The sequence below is a fragment of the Solea senegalensis genome, linkage group LG11 (assembly GCF_019176455.1).
Source record: "Solea senegalensis isolate Sse05_10M linkage group LG11, IFAPA_SoseM_1, whole genome shotgun sequence".
Classification (NCBI taxonomy): Eukaryota; Metazoa; Chordata; class Actinopteri; order Pleuronectiformes; family Soleidae; genus Solea; species Solea senegalensis.
This window is the reverse complement of record NC_058031.1, coordinates 14092475-14119231: the sequence shown is the minus strand read 5'-3', so window position 1 is coordinate 14119231 and position 26757 is coordinate 14092475. Positions and strand designations below refer to the sequence as shown.

The window sequence follows — 26757 nt, the reverse complement described above, 5'->3', positions numbered from 1 at the left end:
GATTCGTGGCTGTTTTACACTAACAAACACACACCTGAGGTTAACACAATATCTGGAAGAAACCAAGCATTTAAACAGTCATTTATTACAAAGAAAACGTGTCATGTTATCGTGAACAATTCAACTCACACACTATTAAAAGGAATATTAACCCCGTGCTCACTTCTCACGTCATTATAGATTAACTCTGGGCTTTATCTTCCTATTTTCTTTATCTCGGACGCTTCATTTCTCTCTGCGGTAAAACCTAATCTGAATATAACCTTTTTTTTTGTAGTGTATGTGAAAGAGTGGAGCTCGGTTTTAGCATAGTAGTCACCTTCAAATGAAAGGCCTCATCTGTCTCCAACTCACCTTGATATTGTATTAGCATGGCTGCATGTGTGTGTCTCTCTCTTCCTATTTCTGATGTCTGCTCTCTTGTAACATTTGCCTTATTGTCTGTGCTGCTCTTCTGTTTCATCCTCAGATTCTCAGATACCCTCTCCTCCCCCCTCATCCCCGTTCTCTATCTCATTGTGTGTGTGTGTGTGTGTGTATTGCCGGGCTGATGTAATTTGCAATCGCCTTTAGTAGTCGGAGACGCCAGGATCCTGAAGCCAGTGCTCTTCATGCAGAGTGCTCCTGTGGGAGGCAGTGAGCCAGCACTCACTGAGCTACTCGCTTTCACGCATTCACCATCCTTGCGCGCACCCATGTGTGTGCGTGAAAACGACAATCTGCACAGTGGTCGAGGATAGTTAAAGATAAGCCCATAGTAGGACTTGACTGTTAGTATCAACACCAGAGTGTCAGCTTCAGTTAAGATGCTGCAATAGTCGATTCCTTTTGGGGTTCACTTTTTACAGCAGGAAATATTCCGCTGCTTTGCTGTTGACTCACGATGTGTGTGTGTGTGTGTGTTTGCAGGACAGTAATCTATTCTTATGACTACGGAGAAGGCTTTGGAAATGAAGAGCGCAATGGAGGGTGACGCCAGGACGACCAATCAGGTGGGAGCGACAGGGAACTTGCAGCATGCTGTATATCATTTTTCTCAGGCCTCTCAGTCACTCGAGGGCTTTCCATGTTTCCCGTTTGATATGCAAGGCAACAAGCCGCCTCGGCTTCTGCCAGCAACTTAACATCTTTGCATCTTTGAGCGGCGGCTCAGTCAGCGTCATGCATTTGACGACACGACTGCTTTACACGATCAAAGATATTGAATTTGAATCGCTTTGCCTCTTTAGACTCAGAAATGAGATGTCTAAATGCAGGACAGCGCACAGTGATGTAAGGCTCACTCATAGGAAGGATTATGTCTCTTGCAGGTTCCCGAGGACCACGGGGAAATGGATGACAGTTCAGAGAAGACCCCCAGCAAAGCCTCCAAATCCCCCCAGAAAACCAACAAGAGGCCAAAGACTGTCCCTATCAAAGTCACGCTACTCGACGGTTCGGACTATGAGACCGGGGTCGAGGTACATTTCTGTCAGCAAGCGTGGATTTTAACTGAAGCTATAGTTTCCAAAATGTTTGGTTATTGTTTATTTATTAACTTGCTTGAGTTCAGTTGCAGGCCTTATGCATTATTTCAACAAGCATATTTTCAGGATTGCATGTTCTTCTAGTGTTCGAGTGGGATTTCTCCAGGTATTCCATGTATTCTTCTTCTTTTTTTTGTAATCTATGATCTTGTAGTGTGTTTTTAATAGTTAACCGTTTATGTAGCGTCACGTAGCTGACTTGGTTTTACTGATATACCCTGCTTTGTAGGAATAGGAAACTCCAAATAGATTATAGTGGTTGGGTAGTCTCCATATGCTGGCGCCCACTTCTAGCTGCCCCAGGCTGACTGATCCTTGAGTGGAATGGATAGCTGGATGGATGTGGTCTGGAAACCTAGTTTTAATTTGGTTACCATCTTCAGTTTTACTTGCACAACATGATTCAGGCATCATGGATTAACCGTGTCTTTGTTCTCACCTTCTCGTTCACCATCAATTTGCTCTGTGCTTGTCAGATTTGTTCACAAAGTTATCACATCCGAAAGCATTAATGGACAACTTGCTGATTTCCGTTTCACATGCAAGCACAACCCGGCTTCCTTTTTTAAGAGCTATTCTACTGTTCAAAAACAAAAGCAAAAAACAAACAAAAGTGTTTGTTTCTTCACGGCAAAATGTCCACAATCACCGCGAGCTCACGTCTCGCCGTGTAGGTGACAAATATTACAGCATTTTTGAAAAGCGGTGTACACTTCCCCCGTTTGAATTAAGCCCTTGAGTCAGCACAGTCCACTTCAGTGGGTTTTCGCCCTCCCTCGGTAATACATGCTACTGAGTCAGGAAATGCGGCTCTGTTGCTGTTCTCACTGAGAGGGGGAGTAGTGATGGATAGAGGGAGGTGAGACAAACTCTGCATTGTGGGGGATGGAAGTCTCGGGAAAAGCATTTCCCAGCTTTCAAGAATTGTGACTCTTTGTGAGTCTTTTGTTGTTGTGTAAACAGGCAAATTCCCAGCACCCTCTGTGTATTTGAATTTCACAGTAGCCCTCCACGCTCATCATACCTGAGAACTGCAGAAAATTAATTTGTTCCCGGATTTGAAATGACTTCTGAGGAAGAGAAAGAGGTGTCACAGGGAGAGCTGTTCCACAACAGAGGGACACAGTGTGCACGATTACAGCGCTGCTATGAAGCACATTAAAGGCATCACTGGGGCCCTGTTGGCTACTTCTGAAGATGGAGTATGATAGGAAGCATCTTGTTGACGACTCGACCTCATTCATATCATCTGCAGCATTGTTTTTCTGGCTCAGTGTCTGCCACGTGACCTCACATGTGTTACTGTTAAAGAAGCTGTGAGTGGAGAAACAAGCGTCACATACACATATTCTCCATCAACTCAACCCTCAGTCTCTCCGTCTGTCTTGGTTTATATGCAAGAATACACACACACACACACACACACGCGCGCGCGTATTTCTTCGTGTCACCTGAGCAGTGATTTGAGAGGTATTGCACTTTGACAGGAAATCCATGCGGTTGACAGATGAGTGCTCCCATGTTTGACCGGGGAGAAAATAGAATGGGTTGTAGGGAAGAGGAGGAGGAGGAGGAAAAGATGACAAGTGTGGGGGAGGAGAGTAAGAAAGGGAGGAGGTAGGGTGTGTGTTTGTGTACCGTTGTGGTGTAGTGTGTATATCAATGTGCCTGCAATGAAAAAGTTCCTTGTAAATGCAGGGCGATCATTACTTTCATTACAGTCATGATGGTCGCTGAGCATCAACTGGTCCTGATGATAAAAACCCGGGGAGGCATCCTCAGCACCTATTGATGTTTGGCTCGGAACATTATAAATATTGAATAGGCTCAGTGCATTTACATTATCCAGTCTTTAAAATAATCCATGCTATTAAAACTGCTGTCTTTGCCGCTTTGAAATGAAACATCAAGGTTTTGAAACAAAGGTCCTTAGGACATAAGTGTGCCCTCATTTTTACTACCTCCAATTAAAGGACAATTTTAATTTCCTTGGTTTATTCATTCTCGTGAGACTCCCACAAGACCACTCAGGTTTCAGTTTTATTAGGAGGGAATCCAGATGTTTCACTGCTCAGATTATATTGGTTTTCTACGGCTGATGCTGATCTTTCGGCCAATATATTGATAATGTGATCCATGTGATAATATGGAGGATACACACAAAAGTTAAAGTTGAAGTTATAAACATTTGTTGTCAGACACGTATGGTCTGTTTTAAATAAAGATTATGAAAACCTATAATAAATAAATAATTAATAACCAACTGATTCTAAGCAATTCATTTTTGGTAAACAAATCATTGAGTGGCTTCAATTGGATCCGTGCTGGTTCGGTTCTGGCCGGTGGGGCACTTTGTAGGACATGCCTGTTGTCACGTTGTAAGCACTTCATTGAAGAGGCTATTTATTTCTCTCTTATATGACAAAGTTGAGCTCACACTTGTCATCTCCCTCATCTTGTTGGCGTCAGCTACACGGATTTCCGTCGAGGATTACATCAAATGGCTGCTCATACAGTCTGCACTCGCTACAGAGTTGTGACTGGAGCCAATTATGGTGACACCGCAATCTCATCAGCAGCCTGTGAATCGGTTGCCATGCTTGGGGAACCATGTGAGGTGTGTGTTGAAATTTAATCTGTATTCAATCAAAATTGAATATTTACGCACCGCTCCCTAAAATCAAAATGCTGACTGCGGCCTCTGCAACCGTCTATTTTGTTACAATTTCAAAATTGTGTGCCAGAGTTTCTTACAAATGCTGAACAAAGCTGTGTGGTGGCCTGGTTTGACCAGAAATAGTGAAATCATCAAGAGAATGCACACACACATGTTGTACACACACACACACACAGACACACAGAGCAGGGACCTATTACTTCTGTTTCTATGGTAACAGTTGCTTCGTTGCTTTGTCGCCATAGGAGCCAGGTTACCCTTGGAGATGGAACTGGCATGGGTGTGCCTGTGTGTCTGTGGATGTGCGTGGAAACAGCCTTTTGCCAAGGCTGCGTGCAGCCCACAGAGGCCTCGTGCTCTGCCCTGAAGGGCTAGTAAAGAAAATAGGTGTGGTCTGCCCGAGACACCGCCGAGACACAGTGCAATTCTTCCCCTTATATAGTCACACAGAGCACAGCTCCTCCTACTCAGCAGGGGAGAGGATGACTGGAGGTATTGCTCAGACAGCAGTGAGGCTAGGGTTTTGTGTTGGTGATATTTTGGCCTCCTTTGTGTTGAAAACTATGGATAAAAACAATATATTTGTGTCCAGTTAATATAATATTCTGCTATTTTTTCACGAGACAACCACAAACTGAATAATAATAAGATACATATATATTACACTGCCAAAAACATAGACGGAGGTGGTGTGAAAGGAAGAGTGTGATGTGCAACAAAGGTTCCTGGCTGGAAACAAACAATATGATGTATCAGTAGCAACTGGATTTGTAATTTCTACATTTCTACCTTTTGGTGTTGTTCAATGACTTTTTTGATAATTAATATCTGAATGAATGAGACATGGTAGGTGTCTTTAGCAGTGTGTGTGTGTGGGGGGTCAGATGCTTTATTGCTTCCCGTTTCAATTTTGTCACCTGCCCACATCCTCTGTGTGTGTGTGTATGTGTGTGTGTGTCTGTGTGTGACAGAAATTTGCCAAGGGCCAGACCCTGTTGGACATGGTGTGTGGCCATCTGAACCTGCTGGAGAGGGACTACTTCGGTCTGACTTTCCAGGACACGGACAATTCCAAGGTCAGCCACACGTATGAACACAAACACGTGTTTACTCACGTGTTATTATTAAAATGTCACTGTCGCTGTCTAGTCTGTAGCCGATGACCTGTTCCCATCAAAACCATCCTAAATCATGTTAATGTCTTTACTGTTTGGTTGGAACATGTCGTTGATTTCAGGACAAACAACATTGTAAAGCACTAGGTCATTGGTTGTCCTTTAAACAGAGTTTAACTGCTTCCAGGTTTAAAGTGCCCTACATGGCCTTTAACCTTTTAAAATGTGATTAGACAGGATGGCCTTTTAGAAATGGTGCTCGTGGTCTACACTGCACAATGAAAAGCTGTAGTGACATTAAGTGGAAGGAGTTGGCGTCGGCTGGCATTTATAGCCCCAATATTGATGTTTTCGGAGTTTATAGACGCTGTTGTCAATTTTCTTGTCACATAAATATATTTGGCTCTCAGTTTTGCGAGGTACAGCTTTTAAAATGTGGACGGGGATGCTTTTGTTCTTGTCTTGTTCTTTCGTCTTCTTCAGAACTGGTTGGATCCCTCCAAAGAAATTAAGAAGCAGATCCGAGGTAAGTACAGCACACACACACGAGCACACAAACACACACACAGTCTCCTGCTGAAATTACCCTCGTTTTGTCCACAGTTGGTTCCTGGATTTTTGGATTTTCTGTCAAGTTTTACCCTCCGGATCCATCTGTGCTCATTGAAGACATCACCAGGTAGGTGATGATAGCTGGTTTGTTTTGACGATTATAAATCGAGTCTACTGAGTCATACAGAGGACATTTTGTTGGGGCTGGATTTTTCGAAATGACACAATTTTCACTCTCCAATCAATTTGTTTTTTTTACAGTAACTTATGAGCAAGTGTTTACATGTAGGATTTGTGAAAGAAGAAAAAAAAACCACAGAAATGTCAATAGCACATCAGTATCCTTAACTTCATGTAACTGAACTAAAACCTTAAATTGATTATAATAAAATGGGGCCATTTGTCTGTGTGTGATATACTTCAAGTTTGGAGTTAAATGCAGCCACAACATGAAAACAGATAACTATTAATTGCTGATATGGATACATGATAATAGTATGCTGACATCCCACTGGATTATTTGCAGCAGTTGCACCTTTCTGTGCTTCTTCAGGTACTACCTGTGTCTGCAGCTGAGGGACGACATCCTATCCGGACGTCTGCCCTGCTCCTTTGTCACCCACGCCCTCCTGGGCTCCTACACTGTCCAGGCTGAGCTGGGAGACTATGAGCCAGAGGAACATGGACCCGACTATGTTAACGACTTCCGATTTGCCCCCAACCAGACACGCGAGCTAGAGGAGAGAGTAATGGAGCTTCACCATAACTACAGGTCAGAGAATTTGTTTTTTATTTGTGGGATGAATATGAATAACAGGATGAACCATACGTGATATTTGCATCATAGGGGGATGAGTCCAGCAGATGCAGAAGTTAACTTTCTAGAAAATGCCAAGAAGCTCTCGATGTATGGTGTGGACTTGCATCATGCTAAGGTACGGAGAGACACTTTTGCAAGTTTTTTCACTGCCGATGCACTTACTTCTCTATGTTGTTTTAAAACATTGTCATGCCCGTGCTCTCAAGGATTCAGAGGGAATCGACATAATGCTCGGAGTGAGCGCCAACGGACTGCTCATCTACCGAGACCGCCTCAGGATCAACCGTTTTGCCTGGCCCAAAATCCTCAAGATTTCTTATAAAAGGAGCAATTTCTACATAAAGATTCGCCCCGGAGAGGTAAATAAAAACTGCAATAATCCTGACTCATGATTTCATGCACTACCCTACAAGAAGAGCTCATGACAGTTTCTCCGACGAGGCTGACGAAAGAGGAATTGGAGCTAATTTAGTGAAGAGCCAACGCACAATTCTATTTCATGGTTTCACAGTTGTTAAAATTACATCATTGTCTCCCTCGACTTTTCCCCCCAAGAAGCGTAAATAGTCATTTCATGGTTTGATAAAAGTTATTTCTGAGATGTATCAGGTGCAATCTATGTGGCAAGTGACAAATATTATATTTTCAGACTTCTCTTTTCCAGTTCTTATATGCTGTTCTTAAATATTAGGCTGATAGGTCATGCTTTTGTGCTTCCTCACCTCCACTCTAACTCTCTGTGGTGACTTTAAAACCATATTAGGATTTGCACTTGGGCTTTATAGGGCCACATTACCCTCACTCTGGGTTTTATCTTCCTAAAATGATCACGATATACTGTTTTCTTTCTTCATTCTTGGCCGAGGGGTTTCCGGAGTGTGTTTTATAGCTACTGTTTAACTTGACATCCTCATAGTAAATACCGAGGCTGCTTGGTGCACAGACTTTGTTCTGCTATTCTATGCTCTTAAGTCCGCTGTCATTTTACATTTGCCTGGAGGTTTGTTATGGTATTTAAAAGCCCCTTTATTCTAAACTGTCCACAGAGATCAGAGGTTGTTTTCCTCCTTGTGCTCAGGCCACACAGATTTAAAAGGACTGCAATGTTGCTAATATCCTATTGATTTGAAAGTGTCTTCTTCTATTCACACCACTGAACATCTGACAGAGTGAGCGCAACAGCGGCTCATTTCTAGGTTGGTTAGAGATGGAAATGTGTACATGACATGACAGATGCAATAATATATTTTTTACAAGTTAACAGAAAAACAATATGGATTTTTTTTTTTTCTTTCGATTGCTGCGGAGAAAATGCAATTCACCCTGCCACCACCTCTCCATCTTTCCCCCACACTCACTCCCTTCACTCCCCCTTTTTTTGCTCCTTCACTTTCACCCATTTCCTTCACCGCCCAGTATGAACAGTTTGAGAGCACCATAGGCTTCAAGCTGCCAAATCATCGGGCCTCAAAGCGACTGTGGAAGGTCTGCATTGAGCACCACACCTTCTTCAGGTAGGAGCTGATTCCCCACAGACACACACTCCTTTTCTGCACTTAACCCTGCATGGACAATTGTCACATTCGGGACAACGTGTAAAAACAGAAAATATCTAAAACTGTAGTGTGTAAATCTAACGTCTGTCACTTCTGTCTGCCTGGTGACATTCCCGCACCGAACACAGGAAGTGTTTGCTTTCTTTTGTGTTTTAATCATAACACCTTCCTGAACCTCCCTGCAGGTTGGTTTCTCCAGAGCCGCCTCCCAAGGGCTTCTTGGTGATTGGCTCCAAGTTCCGGTACAGCGGGAGGACGCAAGCCCAGACCAGACAGGCCAGCGCTCTCATCGACAGGCCTGCCCCGCTGTTCGACCGCTCTGTTAGTAAGAGGCACTTGCTGCCTCGCAGCATTGACGGTGGTGAGTGCCCTCGCTGTGTCCACTATAATGTACACCCATGTTCGTTGGGAGGCAATAACCAAGCTGCAGCCCCGCTGGTTTAGAAAAATGGTCAGCGGTTGTGCATGGAAACACACTTTGTAAATATTTCAGCAAGTCCTTATTGATTTTGTGTGAATAGAGTGCCTACTAAACCTCAGACCCAACTTAATAATTATTAGAATAAATGGTCCCTGTTAAATGCTTTGCAGTAGATCATGTCATGGAAGAGTTCATGTGGTTGATTTTTTTTACTGATTACTTTCCAAGCCTCGGCACTCGGTGATAGCATGGACCAGTTGTCCCAGCGAAGCTCCAGCGAACGCACACAGTTCATGTCCAGAGAAGACCTAGACCAAGAGGGCAGCCTGGATCTGGACAATGAGCAGTACCACTATCAGGACCAAGACCAGGACCAGTACACGGACCAAGAGCTGGAGCAACATGAAGGTCAAGATCAGATGCAGACACTGGACGTGAACATCTCAACACAGACAAGGACTCGAGAGCTCAAGGTAGAGGATGGAGATATGCAATGGTTTCAAATGCTTTTTTTCCCCACTGCAGCTCCTTGCAGCACACACGTGGGCAAATTAAAATATCTTCATATTTGAAGAGGTAAGTTTTACTGAGCCATAGCCTTGTCAGGCAACAGCGTTTGCAAAGAAAAACTGAGAGGAATAAATCAGTTTTGTCCAGAGGAGCATGCACAAAGCAAACTTAGAACGAAACGTCCCTCATGAACTTTTGACTAACACTTCTCATCCTTCTCTCTCACATTCCTTTTCACGAAATTGACAACAACACCCCCGCCCCTTGAGTTTAATATGAGTCCCCCCCTATACTCACTGACTACCAAAATCGAATGCTGCAGATAACAGTGCTGTAACGCCTCTGTAATGTGAACTCTGTTTTTCTAACCTCCGCTCTTTCATTCTCTCACCTCTCTGTTATCCACCTCATCTTTCCCCGCAGAGTGAAGAGACAGGCACACTTGTTGACTCAAAGCCAGAGGTATTTTGGCCTTGAACCTTTCTGTCTGACTATGTGGTTTTCAGTTGTTGTAGGTCATGCACTCACTGTGTCAGTATAAGCACGGGTTGTTGTTGTTTTGATTGATTGTCTCCATAGGGAATGTTTTGGTTTTTTTCGTCTGCTCAAAATTTCCATGATTCCTCTGAGTAGAATCCATGGAAACTGCATGAACTGATCTTAAGATAAACAGCCACAAAATATTGAATGTGCATTTGTTTAGGCTTGTCTTTGTATCGCGGCGCCGGCTGGGAAATCATTGCAGAGCTCGATTTTCTTCGTAGACATTGAGCTGAGTGTTTTTTTTAGTTGTCACTTATGCTCAGAGCATTTTAAAATAATAGTGATGGATAAATAGAATAAACATTTATAGTTATTTTTATGAGACTAAATTTCATGTAGTCCATATGTGTGGTAGTGCACTGCAGGACACACTGACATCGCATGAGTCACTGAAGAAATGTGTGTTAATTGGTGGGATTGTAATGTGTCTGGGTGAAGTGTGGTGTCACGACCCCCCTTATACATCAGGACAAAAAAGTCACACAGTTTTAATGAAAAATGAGCAGATTTTAATAAACCAACTGAAGAATGAATGTGGTTCTGGAGGTCCGATGGTCAGAGAGCGTGTGAAGAGTGTCAGGTCTCAGCAGACTGTCCAGGTTCCTTCCAGTTGTGTTAATTAACTCCGCCCACATGTGTTAAAAACTCCAAAATACACGAGGCTCTGCTAAAGCAGGAGGCCTGTCATGTACGGGAATTATCCCCCTCTCCAAGCACTCGAGTTCAGTCAATACATGACTGCAATAATTATCAGTTGGCGGACACTGAAATGGATTGTCCCCGTCTTCTTGGCAGAACATTAAATGGCTTAGCAGTCTTAGTAGATGGTGTCAACTGTTTGTCCTTTGTCAACTGCCTGTCTGTCTGTCCGTCTGGCCACCTGCCTTTTAACTCACCTGTAGCACTTTGTCTCTGCACGCATCTTTCCCCCTCCCAACCTCCCCCCCCCGGAATCCTCTAACCTCCCTGCTTTGCCCGACAAAACCCTTCACTTCATCTCACTTGCCCCACTTTGGGCTCCCTCATGTATCGGACAAGGATTTGGCCATGCTTCGACCCAAACAGGAGGTACTGCTTGCCCTGTTTTTAAATGGCATGTGCTGTGTGTGATGCTCACCAGGTGTGTTGTGTTTCATTTTTTCATCTGTACATTTTTTCATCAAAAATGTTTAATAAAAAACAAAAAAAACAAAAAACAAAACACAGTAATCAGTGACAGGAATTTAATTCAGGTAAACAAACAAAAAACAACTTTGTTTTTACAGCTCATGTTTGTTTTGTGCACCATGTTTTTGCATGTGTTTTAGGTTGTCCTTACAATTGGCAAATTTTAAATATTAACTTAAATATTCAACTTTATAAAAATGCTTCAATGTAACATACACATTTTAAACCCCTTGATTGAACTGTAACGTGGTCTATATGATGCATTATTCTCCTCACAGTCAGAAAACAGACGATCACGGACCAAACCCTCAAATGAAGTTGTAGAATAAAAACCTCTGCGTTTAATTTTTCATTCTATTATTAAAATGACTAAATCTACTATTGCTTTGTGCCCTTCGTCGTGTGCGCAGCAGTTCCTGGATAAGCCAGAAGACGTTCTACAAAAGCACCAGGCCAGCATCAATGAACTGAAGAGAGCTTTGAAGCAGCCCAACAGCAAGATGGCCCAGAGGGAGAAACGCATCTCCTCAGCTACTCCTCCTGGTGGAACCCCAGAGCGGAAATCGGTAAGAGCAAAATGCTATCCCTCTGTTATTATCCTTACTGAACCACTATTAATTGAATAAATGATCATTTAAAGTATGCTCAGACTTTAACCATTTTGTCTGCCAACAGTTTGGAGTATGAACACAAAGCAATTTGAGGAAAAACAGTGTCATTGTGGTGTATCTTTTTATGATTTCTCAAACAGAGGAGCAGTGTATCTATAGCCAGGCTAATGCAACTGTTTACTCTATGTCAACATAGGCGACTGGTGATGGCAAATTGATTGTCAAGCATGATGCCTTTGAAGGAGAGCTGAATGCTTACTCTAAAGAGAAGAGTAATACTGTTAGAAACACGTGTTCATCCTGGGCTGAAGCCAATACGAACAAATGTCGAACACTTACGGACTCTTTGAGAACTAGACCCGGAACCAAAACGGACTTTACAGAAACAGGACTAAGAGATATGAACCTCGCGGATGATACCTTAGCAACTAGCTGTCATCACGAGTCTGTTTTAGCAAGGAACGGCTTTCAAGAAAACGGATATGGATCTCCACTGAGCAAAGTGAGGAACGCAACCAACCACATAGATGCGAGGCACTGTCAGTGCGAGCACAGCACTCATCAGGACAGACCAACGCACTTCGAAAACTTGATGGCAGTGGAAATGCTGCCCAAGGGCAACAGGGGCAGAACAGAGGACGACGCAATGCACTGTGAGAGTCAGAGAATGAAAGACTCAAGTCCCATGGGAGCAAAAGATTGCAACAAAACTGTGAACTCGCACTCTGAAGTCACCAAAAGAGTTCCTCTGAAGCCACAGCGATCAAAGAAGTCTTTGAATAAAGAGAACAAAGGTGTTAACCCTCAGACCCAAAGCCTGTGCGATAGAGGCGTCTTTGGAGCAGCCGGGGACGTACAGATGACAAAATCAAAAGACGGCTCCTGTGAGGCAGAAAGGAAACTAGATGATAATGCTCCTCTGCAGTCAGCCACAGATGTTGTCAAGGAAAACACAGCAGCCGCTACATACCACAGTGAATTCACCGTGTCACATCAGCAGCAGGCTCATCTACATCTGCTGATAAAGAATGGTTTGTGTGGACAACAGGAGGTCAGAGACAGCAGAGATGCAGCAGGGAACTATCAGTGGACAAGAGGAGCGGGAGTCCTGCGTGAAGATCATTTCCAAAACAACTCAGAGGCGAAAGAAAATCAAATCAAATTTCCAACCGCTCCTCCTCGAACTCTTCCTCTGAGAACGCAGTGGTCCAGAGAGGGACAGAGCAAAATGGACAACAGCCACATCCACTACAGGATGCCCAGCCAAGAAACAGCCAAGAGGAAGCAAGCGGTAAACCATCTGCCCCACCACCTATAACCTGTTTGTCAATCATGGGACAGTAAAACATTGCATGAGCTTCAGGCGATGTCATGCAACTCTTGTTTTTACCATCCAAAAACATACAAACAAAAATTCAACATCCCTCAGTCACTCATGTGACTGTGTGAGAAAGCAAAAGTCCACGTTCCTTCGCATCGCTTCATTGACTGACTCAATTCACGTCCATGGCCCATGGAGCTCTTTGCTTTCCCCTTTGCGTTCCCCCTCTGCAAAGCTTGCCATCCGCTTGGCCATCTCAGAACCCTGCGGGCCTTTAAGCAAAGATCCCATTGCTTAAGCTTCAGGTGTTTTTTTCCTCACCCCAAACTTGTCACGTAAACACGGGGTCTCTCCTTCCAACATCCTCACAGACTAAACGGTGGCTGCTGTTGCAAGGAGTGCAAGACCTTTCCACCCTTTTTTTGTTGTTTTTCTGTTTTAAATTCAAATCCCTTTCTTTATAAACGGCTGAGAGCGGCATTCGAGCCACGTGTTCTGCCTTGGCACCTCTGTAGCGATAGCAGAAAATGAAAAAGACAAATTTGACGTAGTCGCAGGCTGCAGAGCTGCCAAACCCCTTCAGAGCGTAGACATTCCTGTGCCACATTTTGCAAATACGAATACCTTTTTGAAAACTCTTGACGTTTCAGTGCATGGCATTACCATTGCACTTGCAGTCATTTAAACAATGTCAGCCAGTGTGCATGCTTCTGACAGCAGTCTCCAACAGCTCACAATAACCGGGAATACTGGTTTATGTTTACTGTGCAAGTTTAACCTCTACAAGTGAAGGCCATTAGGTCAAAAACTGAACTTTCTGCATCTGCTCTTTCATGATTCAATGAGTTGACTACTTGCACGCAGTAGTTATATATATATATTAATATATTATAAAGATGTACTGAATTGTTCACAGATGCATTACTAGTTGTCTAATAAGCTGTCCTTGTTGTCCATTTCTCTTCTTTAGGAGACACCTCCCACACCTGCTATTCACGAGGAGCCTCTCAGTGACGCTTCAGTGAGTCACCACTCAAGCTTCACTTGTCTCTTCTGCATTTAGTTTTATTTTTAGTCACAATTTGGGAAAGTAAGGAGATCGAGTTGTATAACACATTCTTCTTCATTATGTTTTAATTAGCATATTTGATGGCTCTTGTCTGGTCTCCTTAAAAGTGTAGTCACTCAGTTCCGTTTCCTGCCTGCAGGGACTACAGATGTAAACAAGCTGTGTGCTCTCTGTTAACTATATCAATAAATTAATGAAATTGGAAAACAGGCCTTCAATTTTAACTCATTAGTAGAGAAACATTTTCCCCCCCGGAGCTTATTCTTTCCTTGTAGGAGATTCTGATTTGCTGTTAATATTCATTATTATCTGTCTCCATCAGAGGGAACCCTGGGAGAGGCGGCTGGGCTCAGTATCAGAGGACGACCAGGACCACGACATCCTGTACCTGAAGGAAACTCACCTGGGGATTGAGCGCAAATGTTCCAGCATTACGGTCAGCTCTACGTCCAGCCTGGAGGCTGAAGTAGATTTCACTGTCCTCACAGACCTGCACACGGGCATGGAGGAGTTCTCTAGGGGGATGTCAGAGCTCGGAGAGAGGGATTTTTCACCAGACAGGGGTTTGTACCTCGGCATTGACACACTTCCGCAGCAGGGCCCCTTTGAGCCTCCCCCTCCTCCGCTAGTATCGACTCCTCAGTCCAGAGGAGCCAGCAGCAGCCCCCCGGCTAAGCAGTTCCAGGTTGATGAAGTCAGACCAGAGGTCAAGCGACCCGATGTTCAGGTACAGCAAACTTCTTCATAGGTCAGGTGTCGAAAACCGTTCAGACATTTCTGCTCCTGCACTAGTTCACATAAATTATAAATCTGGTTTACAAGCAGAGGTGAGTATGGGTGTGAACACAATGTACCACAAAATGGACAGATAGATATGTTGTGCTGTACATTCACAGCAATTTGTTGAAGTGAGACGATGGGCAACTAAAGCAAGTCTGTTATTTGCTCCTCATTGTTGAATTTGAATGATCAGGTGGCTGTTTAATGTAAGTATGGAAATCTGAACAGTGTGGGAATGAGATGTGTGACAGAGGAGTGCTATTTAACGCCAGCACTAGATAAAGGGGTGTGTGTGTGTGTGTGAATGTGCCTTATAAGTAAAGCACTTAGAAAGGCTGTTTAAAAAAGGTTCTAATGCACCCCGTTCATTTTACATAGCACACTTTAAAGCATGAACTTGTAGAAAACGTTTCACCTTTTTCTCCCAAGAGGCTTCCTCAGTTCTCAAAGCTGATATTGAAACCCAAGAATTGAACCTGAGTTAAGTGTGGGCAGTCCTTACAACGGTCGTTGGACTGCCCCAATATTTCATAGCATGAAATCCAGCGCACAGTGATTAACAAGAAAAAGGGAGTTAAAACAGAGCAACAGATGTTTATAAGAAAAAAAAAAAAAAAAAAGGTACAGACAATAAAATAAACAGAAATAGAGCTGTTACAGTATTTCCATTGTGGTTAGAAAAACAAAGTAATTGTGGTGTGATCACGCTGCAAGTATTTGTCAGTGATTTCACCGAGATGTGATTTTTCTCTGTTTGTTGTTGGTCTGGCATTGGCACTGTTTTGTGATTGGAATATTTTAGATGCTGTGTAAAGTGAAGATGTAGAGCGAAAACAGTATATGCTGCAAATGTATATTCATGCATTTGATGGAGTGACAGTCAGTGGCTCTTTTCAGCTCTTGATTACAGTCTTTTCTATGTGACATCACAGCCACTTATGGTTCTGCAGTTTATTATTTTTACATCAAAAGCTTAAATGAATATCTCAATCATATGAGCAAAGTGCTTCCAGGTGCTTCCTTGTTGAAGCCTGGCTTCTTTTTTTTTTTTTTACTGTATTTAAGACACAGGCCATGCATGTCTTTCTAATTATATGTAACTATAGCTTGTTTTAGTTAAACGCTTGTTTTTCTTTCTTCTCTCAAGCCTGTAGTTCCCAAAAAACCAAAGAGATCAGTACCTGTGTCGTCATCAGTTGACAGAGAGCAATCGTACAGAGAAGCCAGTCGCACCCCTGCACTGACACCCCTGAGCCGGGAGGCCAGTGATGTCATGCCTACAGTGAGGAAGACGGATGTGAGGACAGAGACTCAACCCAATGGGTCAGAGGTCACCACGACTATCGTGGAGTTCACGGATCAGGTGAGGGTCATATTTAGAAAGAAGAATCTGAAAACTGGAACTGTTTGGTCCTGGTTAAATGCAGGATGTCAGTTGTGTATTCATCGCGTCACTAATCTAGATTTGGCTCTTTCAGGACCATGGCATCTCTGGCCTAAGTGAAGTCTGTTTCTCTACGAGACAGAGTGTTTCTCCCGTGAGTACAAAAGAGGAAAAACCTCTCCAATATTAACTCAACCTGCAGCAGGAACATTCCTGATCTCCAGGGTTCAAACCTACTTAGACACAGCAGACATAAATGTACAAATATATCCGACTGGATATCCTGAAATATGAGCTTCACTGCTTGCTTGCTTGTTGACAGTATTTGTCTAATATTGCGGGCTTTTGCTTTCCCAGGTTCACATGGGCAGTCTTGGGAGGGAGGCAGCAGGTTCACCCATTCTTGTTACCGAGAATGTTACCTCGGCAACCACTCAAGTCACCAAGGTAGAGACGTCAGTGAATTAAAAAAAAAAAGAAAGCACAACATTTCTTGTCCTCTTATAATAAACTGGATTTTATTGCATAATGAGGTGCAGCTCATCTAAATATACATACACTCAAACTCTTTGTCCTTGTTTTGTTATGGACTCAGTCTTTACATAACTTGACTAATGACACATATGAAGCTGTAAGTCTCTGGATTCTATTTGTAGCACATGCCACTGCAAGAGCTGTTGACACAGAAGTGTTCTCCTCACATATTTGACTAATACAATACCTTAGTGCTCAATGCACAGCGGACACAGATAAGCCGTAATACCCAGGTGGTGGCCTTATTAAACTCTCTATTCTCTACTCTCTACTCTCTATTTTGACTTTCTGGTTGAACATATAAAAAGCAAAAGACCTGGAAATAGGTTAAAAGCAAGAGTCACTGTGTGTTGCAGACAGTGAAAGGAGGATATTCAGAGACCAGGATCGAGAAGAGGATCATAATCACAGGAGACGATGATGTAGACCAGGAACAGGTGAGCTGAAATGGACAAATAATGTGTGAATGAAACAGTGAAATCACTTCAATTAATGTGACCTCTAACACATAATAACAATTATGTATTCTAATTAGCCAGTTTAAGCCTGGTATTCTTACATCCAGTATTTATTGCATAGGTTGTATATTTATCCAAGTCCTTGCATATTATCTCACATATTTGATGAACATTTGTCTCAGACTTGTACTGTCATTCATCCTGGGACTGTCAAAGAAACAGTCCTCATGATTTAAACACACACACATCCCTCTCTGTCTGCAGGCTCTGGCTATTGCAATACAGGAAGCCAAGCAGCAGCATCCCGACATGCAGGTGACCAAGGCAGTCGTCGTCAGGGAAACAGAGTCGTCCACTGAGGATCGACACAATGCATCAGAGGTACAGCTGCCATTTTGACTCCAAAAGATAACTGGCCTCTTGTGACGTTCCAGGGATTTTGAGGTTGACAGTCTTCTCTTCTCCATCTGCAGTCCTGATTTGCTGAGACGAGAGTGCCCCCCTGTGGACAAAAAGTGTCAGTGCCCAACCTGAAATCCCCCCCTCCCACCTGCTGTATTGAAAGACCGACTGTCAGTCATGCTCAAATGGGGCCTCTTGTACATGTTCACACACACACACACACACACACACACACACACACAAACACACAGAGCTGAACCTGGACTTCTTTCAAATCCTCCTCTCTGTTTTTCCATTCAAGCAACACTCTGTTGAAACTGTCTATTAGTTCGGAAAACATTTAAGTTCTTTGATTGGTCGACAGTATGCAGGTATGCATACTAGAATGCCAAACGAGATGTAATCCAACTGAATTCCCGCCAAAGCTCTCAGGGCCGCGATACTTAAACCACCTGCTTCAGTACGTCCAGGTCAAACAGACGAAGTGTAGAAGGGGTTTATTTAAATGCGATCTGTGCACTCAAGTCACAATGTGCCATGATACATGGCCAGAGAATCGTCCGTCGCCTTGGACTTAAAAAAAACAACAAAACAAGACATCAACAAATCCCTGCCGTGTGTGCTGGTAATAAGTGTCGTTCTTCCACTTTGTCACAGCATCCATTCCATGTAGCTGCAGCAGTAAGGCGTCCAGCAAACCAGGTTTTAGTGAGAGCAGAGGACGTTAAATTCAGTGTTTAGTTTGCGCTCCTTCATAAATCAGTTAAGTAAACAAAATGAGCTTCGTCACACGGTCTGATGAGAGTGCATCGATTTAGAGAACATCATACTGTGCCGGCCAGATCCTCTGGTGATGCTGGTCCTCAAATGTTGGTTAGAGACCAAATCTGGATCCACATACTTCCATGTGGCTGGCATGTATGCAAGGACAAGACTGAAACTGCTTCAACATGATGGACTTTGCTTGGAATTTCCTGCATTTGGCCCTGGACAGAAGAACCTGTTAATACACACTGTGTACATGTTTTCAAATGGTGGCAATGTAGTTTCTGAGCATGCTGATGTTTCAGAGTTAGCCCAGTATTCCAGTATCCCCCCCTCCCCCCGCCCTCTTTCCCAGCCTTTAGACGTGCTTTCAGAATCCACTTGGATATTCTGTAATGTCACTTTGGCCATTTTGTGTAGTAAGTACGTAGAGTAGGCTCGCACCCTCGTTCCACGTCGCAGAAAAGGACTGCTGCATTAGTAAAATAAAACAACTTGAGATAATATTTGCATGATTTCTTGCATTATTGGAATTGTAATTGAGAAATATGGATATGAACTAATATTAAGGACGGATCAAGATGGAAAGACCGTGAGAAATCATAAAAGATGTCGGTGCTGAATTAGTCTTGATCTGAGGTCAAATCTGAGCTCAGACATGTAAGAAAGGAAATTAAGCTTCCTGGCAGGAAATGAAGAGTATTCATCAGAAAATGTGGGAAAGTTCATTTCAGTACGTAATATATTTCTGTTGTTTGTTAATCCCCACATCCAATGATTGCACACTTTTCATTTACAATCAATCTAATTTCCTGTCTCTGGTGCTGTATAATATATCTTTACATATCAGTGTGTACCTTTAAATAGATTCCAATAATGGAACATGAAGTAGACTTGTGATGCCAACAATCAGTTGTGATGTTTTTCATAGCTGTCAACTTCTTCATCATTCAACAGTCTCAGCTGAGATAGTATTGTGCATCAGCGCCCGACCTTTAAGTGCAGTGTTATGAATAAATGATAGAGCAGGGGTAGCATCTTTGAACTTTTAGTGGTGTGTGATTTGATACATGATTGTTAGAGGGATGCCATAGACATGAATGTGTGCCAATGAAGGTAGCAGTCTAATTGTACAAACTCTGATTTTTTTTTGTAAAAATTTTACTTGAAATACTAGCTACTTTTAATTACACAAGTGCCAGAAAGTCAAAAACACATAAACTTGACATGGCTAAAAAATAAATAAAATAAAATAAAATAAAAAAAAAAAAGGTGTCATCTCCCAAAAAGAGTCTAATGCAAAAATGTATATATGATGTGACAGCAAATCATTCAACTGTGGAGACATCCTGTTTCAAAAACTGCCATGTCAGGTTTATAAAAGTACTGCTAACTTTGGCTTTCAGACACTTCGATTTACAGTTAATGTTTCACATGTGCGGTGCAGTGACTCCTGTTGTGTTTTTATATTTTGCTTCCAAATCCTTTGAGGTGACGTATGCTCATGAATAGGAGTGTCCAAACTGGAAAAAGGCGAGAAAACGTGTGGCTGTGAAAACCTTGTACTGTATATATGGTGGTGTTTGGTGGATTGTGAAGATGTAAAGTAGTTAATGGCCATGGATTTTATTTACACTAGGGTGCACCACTTCAACTAAAACGATGGGATATTTTGCTCATCGACAGGCAAATTAAATCCTTCTCATGATCATCAACTCGAGGCAAAATTGTCATCTTTACCTCCCTCTGTCCACAAAAGGGTCTCGAGAAAATCTGACAATGCAATAACCTGCGAAGATTGGCAGATGCTAAACTGCAGCGTGGTCCTGAAGTCTGATTGGATGAACTCTGGCTGACCCTTAAACCTCGACCCACTCCTCATCCTCCACAGCAGCTTCATCTCCTCTGACCCACTGCTCCCCATTGCTTGGCGCTGTGTCTTTGCTGTACATTGTACTTGCATACCTTCAAAATTAATAAAAACAGGAGAGAAAAGAAATGACAAAATGAAATGGGGAATCTCTGTTTGATCTCACACATTTGTCTGTGATTTTCTTTTGCCCCCTTAAGACCACTAATAAAATGCAGCTATATCCAGCTTTATATTTCTCATGACACAATGCAACATCATGTAAGGCTTTTGGTAAAGGACATGGGTTAGTATATGTCTCAGAAAACAAAAACCTGTAGGTCAGGGGTTGTAAAAATAACAAAACTGCCCTAAGCGGTCCTTGTTTTCTAAAAGTAGGAACATATGAACCCTTTCACAGCTATGGACAACTTCTCCACCAAACTACAGATGAAAGAGGAGCCACTGAAAAGCAGAACTACAAAATAAATGACTAAAATGACAAGCACATCACACCCCAACCCCACACGTCAACCAACTGAGCAGTGACTCTCCTTAGCCTGCCTTTATAGTGTCTCAGTCGGGCTGATTGCGCTCAGCTGTGGCAGAACACAGGTGCAGCCAATAACTCCTGATTAACTGAACTCCTGACTTCTAGCTCGAGTCTCTGTCCCTCGCAGTGTAGATATGTTACACTTCTATCTTTGTGAGGACCAGTTTGACGTTACAAAGTACATCTAGGGAAAGATATCACGGCTCGTCCTGGCAAGCCTTAAAATGGCTTTCATGTCGCGTTTCTCAATCCTGGTCCGGTTCGCCATCAAGCTCTGGAGAAGCCTGATAATGACCCATTTATTTGAGTGTTGAGTTTTTAAAAATTAAAGGAATACTTCTGTGATTTTTTTATTTAGCTTTGTATTACTAGAATATGGGTAACCTCAGTCCCTAACCTAACCTTCCTAACCTCAGTTTCGAGAAATATCTTCATTCTTTTTTTTGTTACGCGCCCACCAGTGACACTTGTTCCGAGCCTCGGTCTGAGCCTTGAAACTGCAACTGCAACGCTAATTCCGTACTTTTTAGACCCACTCGTCGGGGGGTGGGACCTCATTCCCAGAATGTAAACAGTGTCCACCATCTTTGCTAACAGTTACGCTAACAGGACCAAGTCACTGGTGGGCACATAACAAAGAAAAGAATAAAGATATTTCTCAACTCAGGGGAAACTGAGGTTGGGAAGCGCGATCTGTGAATTATTCCTATAAGAGCATGTTGATTCAGGGTTTTACTGAGTTCATAATAACTGACTGCAAAATGAATAACACATTCAAAAGGCTTTTGGAGTGTTAGGGGGAAAAGGGGCCAACACAAGAGCTTGTTTAAGAACAAATTGCAATACTTCTATGTGGCCCAGCGGAAGATGTTGCAAATAAATCCTACAACTTCGATTAATGGTTAGAATCAGACTCACTACATCTGTAGAGCATTACACATTAAACCCAACAAAACAGTGTTCAATAGTATTTGAACCTCTGGGAAAACAATAGGAAGAATAACCTTGTAAAATTCAGATTTAATTATTTCCTGCCTCATCTGGTTTCTCCTCCTCACAACAGAAGCTTGCAGTGGTTTGTGAACGTCATGTCTTTGGTCACAGTGTATACTTTACATGGAACATTCTGAAATGAGGGAAGTGGCTAATCTCATACAGTGTGTGAGGACACTGGGTGTAAGGATCACTATAACAAAAGCAAACAAATCTTAAAAAGATGACAAACACCATAGTGTCTGTTTTGAGAATAAAGATTTGAAACCGGAGCTGGGCTTAGAGCATAGAGGTATAAAGGAATTTTAATTCCCCTCTTTTCTTTACGTGTGACCCTGTGAACTTTTTGCAGAGCATCAGCAAAGAAGGACCAGAAGCTAAGGCCTGAGGAGGAGGCATCAAAGAAGGGAATGAGAAAAATGGCATATTTATTAAAAGCAGGTTGATCCATTCAGACATCCTAAGCAACGTAAGTACGTACACTGACCAATCTCATGCCAAACAGCAGCTGACACTTAAAATGCCTTCCCTACTATGTAGTAAGCTATGTTAGAAAAGACAGCGGTCACTGCCACGTGTAGTGACTTACAGGGCTCGTCACGAAAGACTAAAGGAGAAAGGCATGTTGTTTTTCTGAGCCCCAGAAACACTGTGATCAACAACAACAGCAACAAAAAAAACGTGTGGATGAGCAGAAAAGGAAAAATAAATATGTCTCTTAAATAATAACAGCCTGGATAATAAACGTAAGACTTAAGGCTCATTTGGGTCCTGAGGATTTCATACATACTTACAACAATGAGGTTCACACAGTTCAGTGTGCCTTTGTTACGCACTTATCACAGATGAGCGAGGAAGGTAAGACATGGATTAATCAACACAACTCTGCCACCCTTAACGATTGAAGCCATATGGAGATGTGCACTCTGCTTTTTTCCTCACAATGATAATAACAGGTGGAACGATCTGAACCCCGTCCGCTCAAAACCTTTGGTTCCAGTCAGTGACATGGCAACTAAAGTAAAGGAATGAATCAAGTCCAGACAAAATCCCAAATTCTGGTTTGTCAATTTTTTTCAGCAAGGATCCCCCCCCCTTTCTTAGAGAAAATAGTAACACTTAGTTTCCTTCAGAGACAGTTCAGGGAGTTCATCAAAGATTGTCCAGAGAGAGAGAGAGAGGAACTGACTTAAGTCAAGCTTAAATATAACTTCACTCATATTAGGATGAAGTATTTAAGTAATTCAGGTCTTCTTCATCCCCAGTTAATATATCATCATCAAAGAAAAGTTCAGTGCTACATAATATATTGATTGAACGAAACCTGCACAGTCCCACAAAGAAAACAAGTACACATCCTATACTGTGCATCACACAACGATGGTCCGTTCAAGCTGAAAACCACGTGGGAATATGAATCGCTTTGACAAGCGGCAGAGAAACAAATATTCAATGACACTGCAGTGGAGTTACAGTGGTTTCCTTTCAGTTCCATAAATGCAACCTGTGAACGAACGAGTTCCTTCCTTTCTTTACCTTCAGAAAGGTAGAGGAAAAAACAATCTTCCCTCACAAAGAGAGCTCTGCAGAGAGGACACGGTAGCGCTGGGTAGAGAGCAGGTGGAAATGCTGCTGTCAGCCTCTGGTTGTCTTTAACCTGCTGTTTCTCCTCTCAATAAGCAGCTGCGGTGGCCGTGGTTCCTGCAGATGTTTGTCATAGAACAGCCATGGCTGTGAGGATTAGCGCCGCAAGGTTAACCAAGGACAACGCGGAGGCCTCCGTGGCTGCTCCCATGGCTATGGAGCCTGAAATAAACAAAAACAAATTCAACGTATGACAAGAAGGTTTCACATAACGTCACCACAAGTTAGACAAATGCATTCAGAAGAACTCTGTGGTGTGAGTCCGTCGCTGGAACGACAGATGGCACTAGTGCGTTACGCTCAATTACGGCACGACCAGGATTTCACACAGCAACAGTCACACTTTGATTTAAAGGGAAATTCTACTATTAAACAACCTTCTACTGGAAATATTGTCTCCACGTCTGGGCCTATTTTGTTGTTTTATGATGGATGTAAAGAATAAGTCTCAGTCTGTGGATAAGAAACTGTATTTTACCGCAAGAGATAAAAGAGAGAAATGGCGTATTTAAAGACCCATTTGTTTTGCACTGACATTAAATGGAAAAATAGCGCATAAATATTAGAGATACCAATTTATCTAGCGACAGCTGCCATAATACAACTCAGCTGCAGAACATGTTGAGCTGCTGCGGGGGTGTGATGAATACCAACAACGTCACTGACTCTCGCTGGTATTTCTAGGAAATTTGTCCTTGATAAGAGAAATCCAATTAGTCAGACATACTTTCTTATAAATTATTATTAATCTGCAGGCAGATAACACTCAACACTAGCACAGCTGATTTCATAAACTGTTTTGCATTGATGTCTCACAAATGAAGGCAGATATCATGTTCATGTCTCAGGTGTCAGGGCTGTCCCACCTGCTATCTTGGGGATGGTTATCTGGCGGCTGCTGCTACCTTCCCCTCCCTCGCTGAAGGGTTTAATCTGGATGACGTAGTCCTCATTGACCGGCAGCGACAGCTCCAAGGAGGTGGTGTTGGTTTCCACCACGCTGGGACGACTGTGTTTGTCCTGGCTGTACATCACCTACCGTGAAAACCGAGAGGAAAGAGATAATGACAATGATGCGAGGCATGGCATCAGGAACACTCCAAACACATCATGCATCATGTGAGTGCTTGTTGTTGGGGTTTTTTTTTGACGATGCACTGACAAGAAAATGTGAGTCCTAGGCGGAGTTTATTTCAGGCAGCTCCATGCGATGTAATGTGCTGCCTCGGAAACTAACAAAGATGAATCCGAGTATGGGTTTGTGCACATGTTAGATCACCAGAGGAGCGAGGGGGGAAACAGAGATTAGGTTTCGAGCAGAGATGCATCAATCCTTGTGTTTCAGCGGCAACGTGACTGTGGCCTTTGGATGCAGTGATGACCTCCTAACTGAGAGTAATATGGAGAGACTCCAGGTGAGTAAGACCCTGACACACAGTGACACAGTGCAGGAGGCGGCAAATTCATTTGTTTTTGTCTTATATTCATGAAAATGACCACAAAAGATCCATGACATGACAATAATAATTAGAACTCATAGCATGTTATGCAAACTAGCCTGTTTTTTACACATAAACGACTAAATTGCAGTGGTTTTGTATGACCATTCATTCTCAGTTTCTTCTTCTTCTTTCGGCTTCTCCCTTTAGGGGTCGTCACAGCGGATCACCTGCCTCCATCTTGTGTCCAACTATCTCAACCTCGCCTCTCTCACTTTATTTTTAAACCATTCAATTTGAGCTGTCCCTCAAATATGCACATTTCTAATCCTGTACATCCTGGTCCCTCCCAGAAAATCTTCAGCTCTGTCACTGCAAGCTCTGCGTCCTTGTCTTTTAGACTATCATCTTGTAGACCTTACCTTTCACTTTTGCTACTATCAACCCAAACACTTTGTAATAACCACAGTTCTGCACATCACCCTTGTTCTTGAAAACTGGCGCCACCACACTTCACTTCCCCTCCATTCCTCAAGCATTTTCTCACTCTGAGATTGTGTTAAACAATCTGATCAAAAATGTCCACATCTGGGCCGACTGCCTTTCCACGCTTCATCCTCTCCGTAGCTGCCCTCACTTCCTCCTTACTAATCCTTTGCACTTTTTTTTTTTTACCTTATATCCTGTGACTTCTGACTCGTTCTCCAGAGCGTGCACTTGGTCCCACTTCAGGATGACCTTGGAGTTGGAGGTGTTCCACATTATTTTGACCGGGGCTTGACTCGGCGCTTCGGAAAGACAGCAGGGAATAATGAAGAAAACAAGGATTAAGGATTAAATCTCCTTGTTTTACAAACGTGGGCCTGAGCATGCAGGTACATGACACACATAAGAAGGAGAGCGTCTGTAGCGTAGATACGACATAAAAGAAGAGCAACAGGTGAAACATAAAGCCGGAGAGAGAGTTGGCTGATGTGTTTTTTAGGGAATTCAAATCAATTCAATTTTATTTATATAGCGCCAAATCACAGCATACTTTCTTATCTCAAGGCACTGTACACAGACAACATCATCGAGAGCAGAGAAACCCAACATTTCACACAATGAGCAAGCACTAGGCATCCCCTCCCCTTTAACACGAAGAAATCTCTGACAGAACCAGAGTTAAATTCACCCTGTGTCTGAAGCTTCTCATCATTTGGCAACTTGACCTTTACCTTTATGTCAAACCACACTCATTCCCCTTTTTCCACAGTGATGCAATGCCAACGAACAAAACAAGGTGCCCCCAGAAAAGAATCACTTCTATTTTAAACCTTAAAAATGCAGTTTAGAACATGATACATGATATATGATACCTTCACGTTATTATTCCAGAGTCAATATTTCCGTCATACCTCTAACTGGTAAAACATAATACACTTGAAAAAAGACCTTGAAATGACTGCCAAAGTTTGAAAAAGGAGACATAAACTGTCAGTCCTTACGTGGTTTCTTGGTCGTGACATTAACTATGGCGCTTTGTGGACCCACTCCTGCGCTGTTGTAGGCCTGCAGGGACATGTAATAGGTGCTCATGCCCTCCAGGTCCTTAATGAGTACTGAGGTTTTATTTCCCACTGTCCTGATCACATGAGCTGTGTCCTGCTTTTCCTTCTCACCCCAGTACCGCAACTAAAAACATAAAAAAAGAAAGAAAGAAAGAAGAAAAGAAGAGTTTATTCTTTTCTCAGACTGTGACTGATTTATAAGCTAATACTTCCATCTATAACTGTACATTTGTGGGCATGTGTTGGCTTGACCTCATAGCCCAGGATGCGTCTGCGGTTGTTACTCCAGGCCAGTGGCTTCCAGGTGACTTCTACTTCGGATGCTGATACACTCCTTGCCCTCAGCTTCCCTGGAGCTCTGCTGGGCTCTTAAAGGACAGTAAAAAGACATGGATTCAGAACACTTACCTGAATATGACTGACTGAACTGAGGCTCTATCTTATGTATCCACTCTAGAGTAGTAACTCTTAGAACACAGAGAGCATTTTGACTGCTTTTTCCCATTACTATGTTTAAA

At 42.8% G+C, this 26757-nt stretch overlaps 2 protein-coding genes across 5 annotated transcripts in view; one reads left to right on the top strand and one right to left on the bottom strand.

Moving 5' to 3' along the window:
• si:dkey-178k16.1 (protein 4.1) overlaps window positions 1-20246 on the top strand; it is a 33273-nt gene extending 13027 nt beyond the window's left edge. Inside the window, exons 2-23 of one of the 4 annotated variants that reach the window (XM_044037370.1) lie at window positions 910-992; window positions 1311-1460; window positions 5175-5279; window positions 5802-5844; window positions 5922-5997; window positions 6424-6642; window positions 6718-6805; window positions 6897-7049; window positions 8107-8204; window positions 8432-8607; window positions 8896-9140; window positions 9601-9639; window positions 10759-10788; window positions 11298-11453; window positions 13790-13840; window positions 14211-14615; window positions 15816-16031; window positions 16147-16206; window positions 16410-16499; window positions 16943-17023; window positions 17309-17425; window positions 17518-20246. In XM_044037370.1, the coding sequence (XP_043893305.1) occupies window positions 927-992; window positions 1311-1460; window positions 5175-5279; window positions 5802-5844; window positions 5922-5997; window positions 6424-6642; window positions 6718-6805; window positions 6897-7049; window positions 8107-8204; window positions 8432-8607; window positions 8896-9140; window positions 9601-9639; window positions 10759-10788; window positions 11298-11453; window positions 13790-13840; window positions 14211-14615; window positions 15816-16031; window positions 16147-16206; window positions 16410-16499; window positions 16943-17023; window positions 17309-17425; window positions 17518-17523 (2670 nt within the window). In that variant the 5' untranslated portion in view covers window positions 910-926 and the 3' untranslated portion in view covers window positions 17524-20246. Of the gene's footprint in view, window positions 1-909; window positions 993-1310; window positions 1461-5174; window positions 5280-5801; window positions 5845-5921; window positions 5998-6423; window positions 6643-6717; window positions 6806-6896; window positions 7050-8106; window positions 8205-8431; window positions 8608-8895; window positions 9141-9600; window positions 9640-10758; window positions 10789-11297; window positions 11454-13789; window positions 13841-14210; window positions 14616-15815; window positions 16032-16146; window positions 16207-16409; window positions 16500-16942; window positions 17024-17308 lie in introns of all 4 variants that reach the window. The other 3 variants (XM_044037369.1, XM_044037371.1, XM_044037372.1) reach the window with 3 other exon arrangements.
• Window positions 20247-22017: 1771 nt separating this feature from the next.
• Window positions 22018-26757, bottom strand: part of cntn3a.1 (contactin 3a, tandem duplicate 1) — a 67920-nt gene continuing 63180 nt past the window's right edge. The window contains exons 19-23 of the mRNA XM_044037368.1: window positions 26492-26607; window positions 26177-26363; window positions 25365-25477; window positions 24117-24285; window positions 22018-23412 (exon numbers count right to left, since the gene is read on the bottom strand). Of these exons, the coding sequence (XP_043893303.1) occupies window positions 23321-23412; window positions 24117-24285; window positions 25365-25477; window positions 26177-26363; window positions 26492-26607 (677 nt within the window). The 3' untranslated portion in view covers window positions 22018-23320. The remainder of the gene's footprint in view (window positions 23413-24116; window positions 24286-25364; window positions 25478-26176; window positions 26364-26491; window positions 26608-26757) is intronic.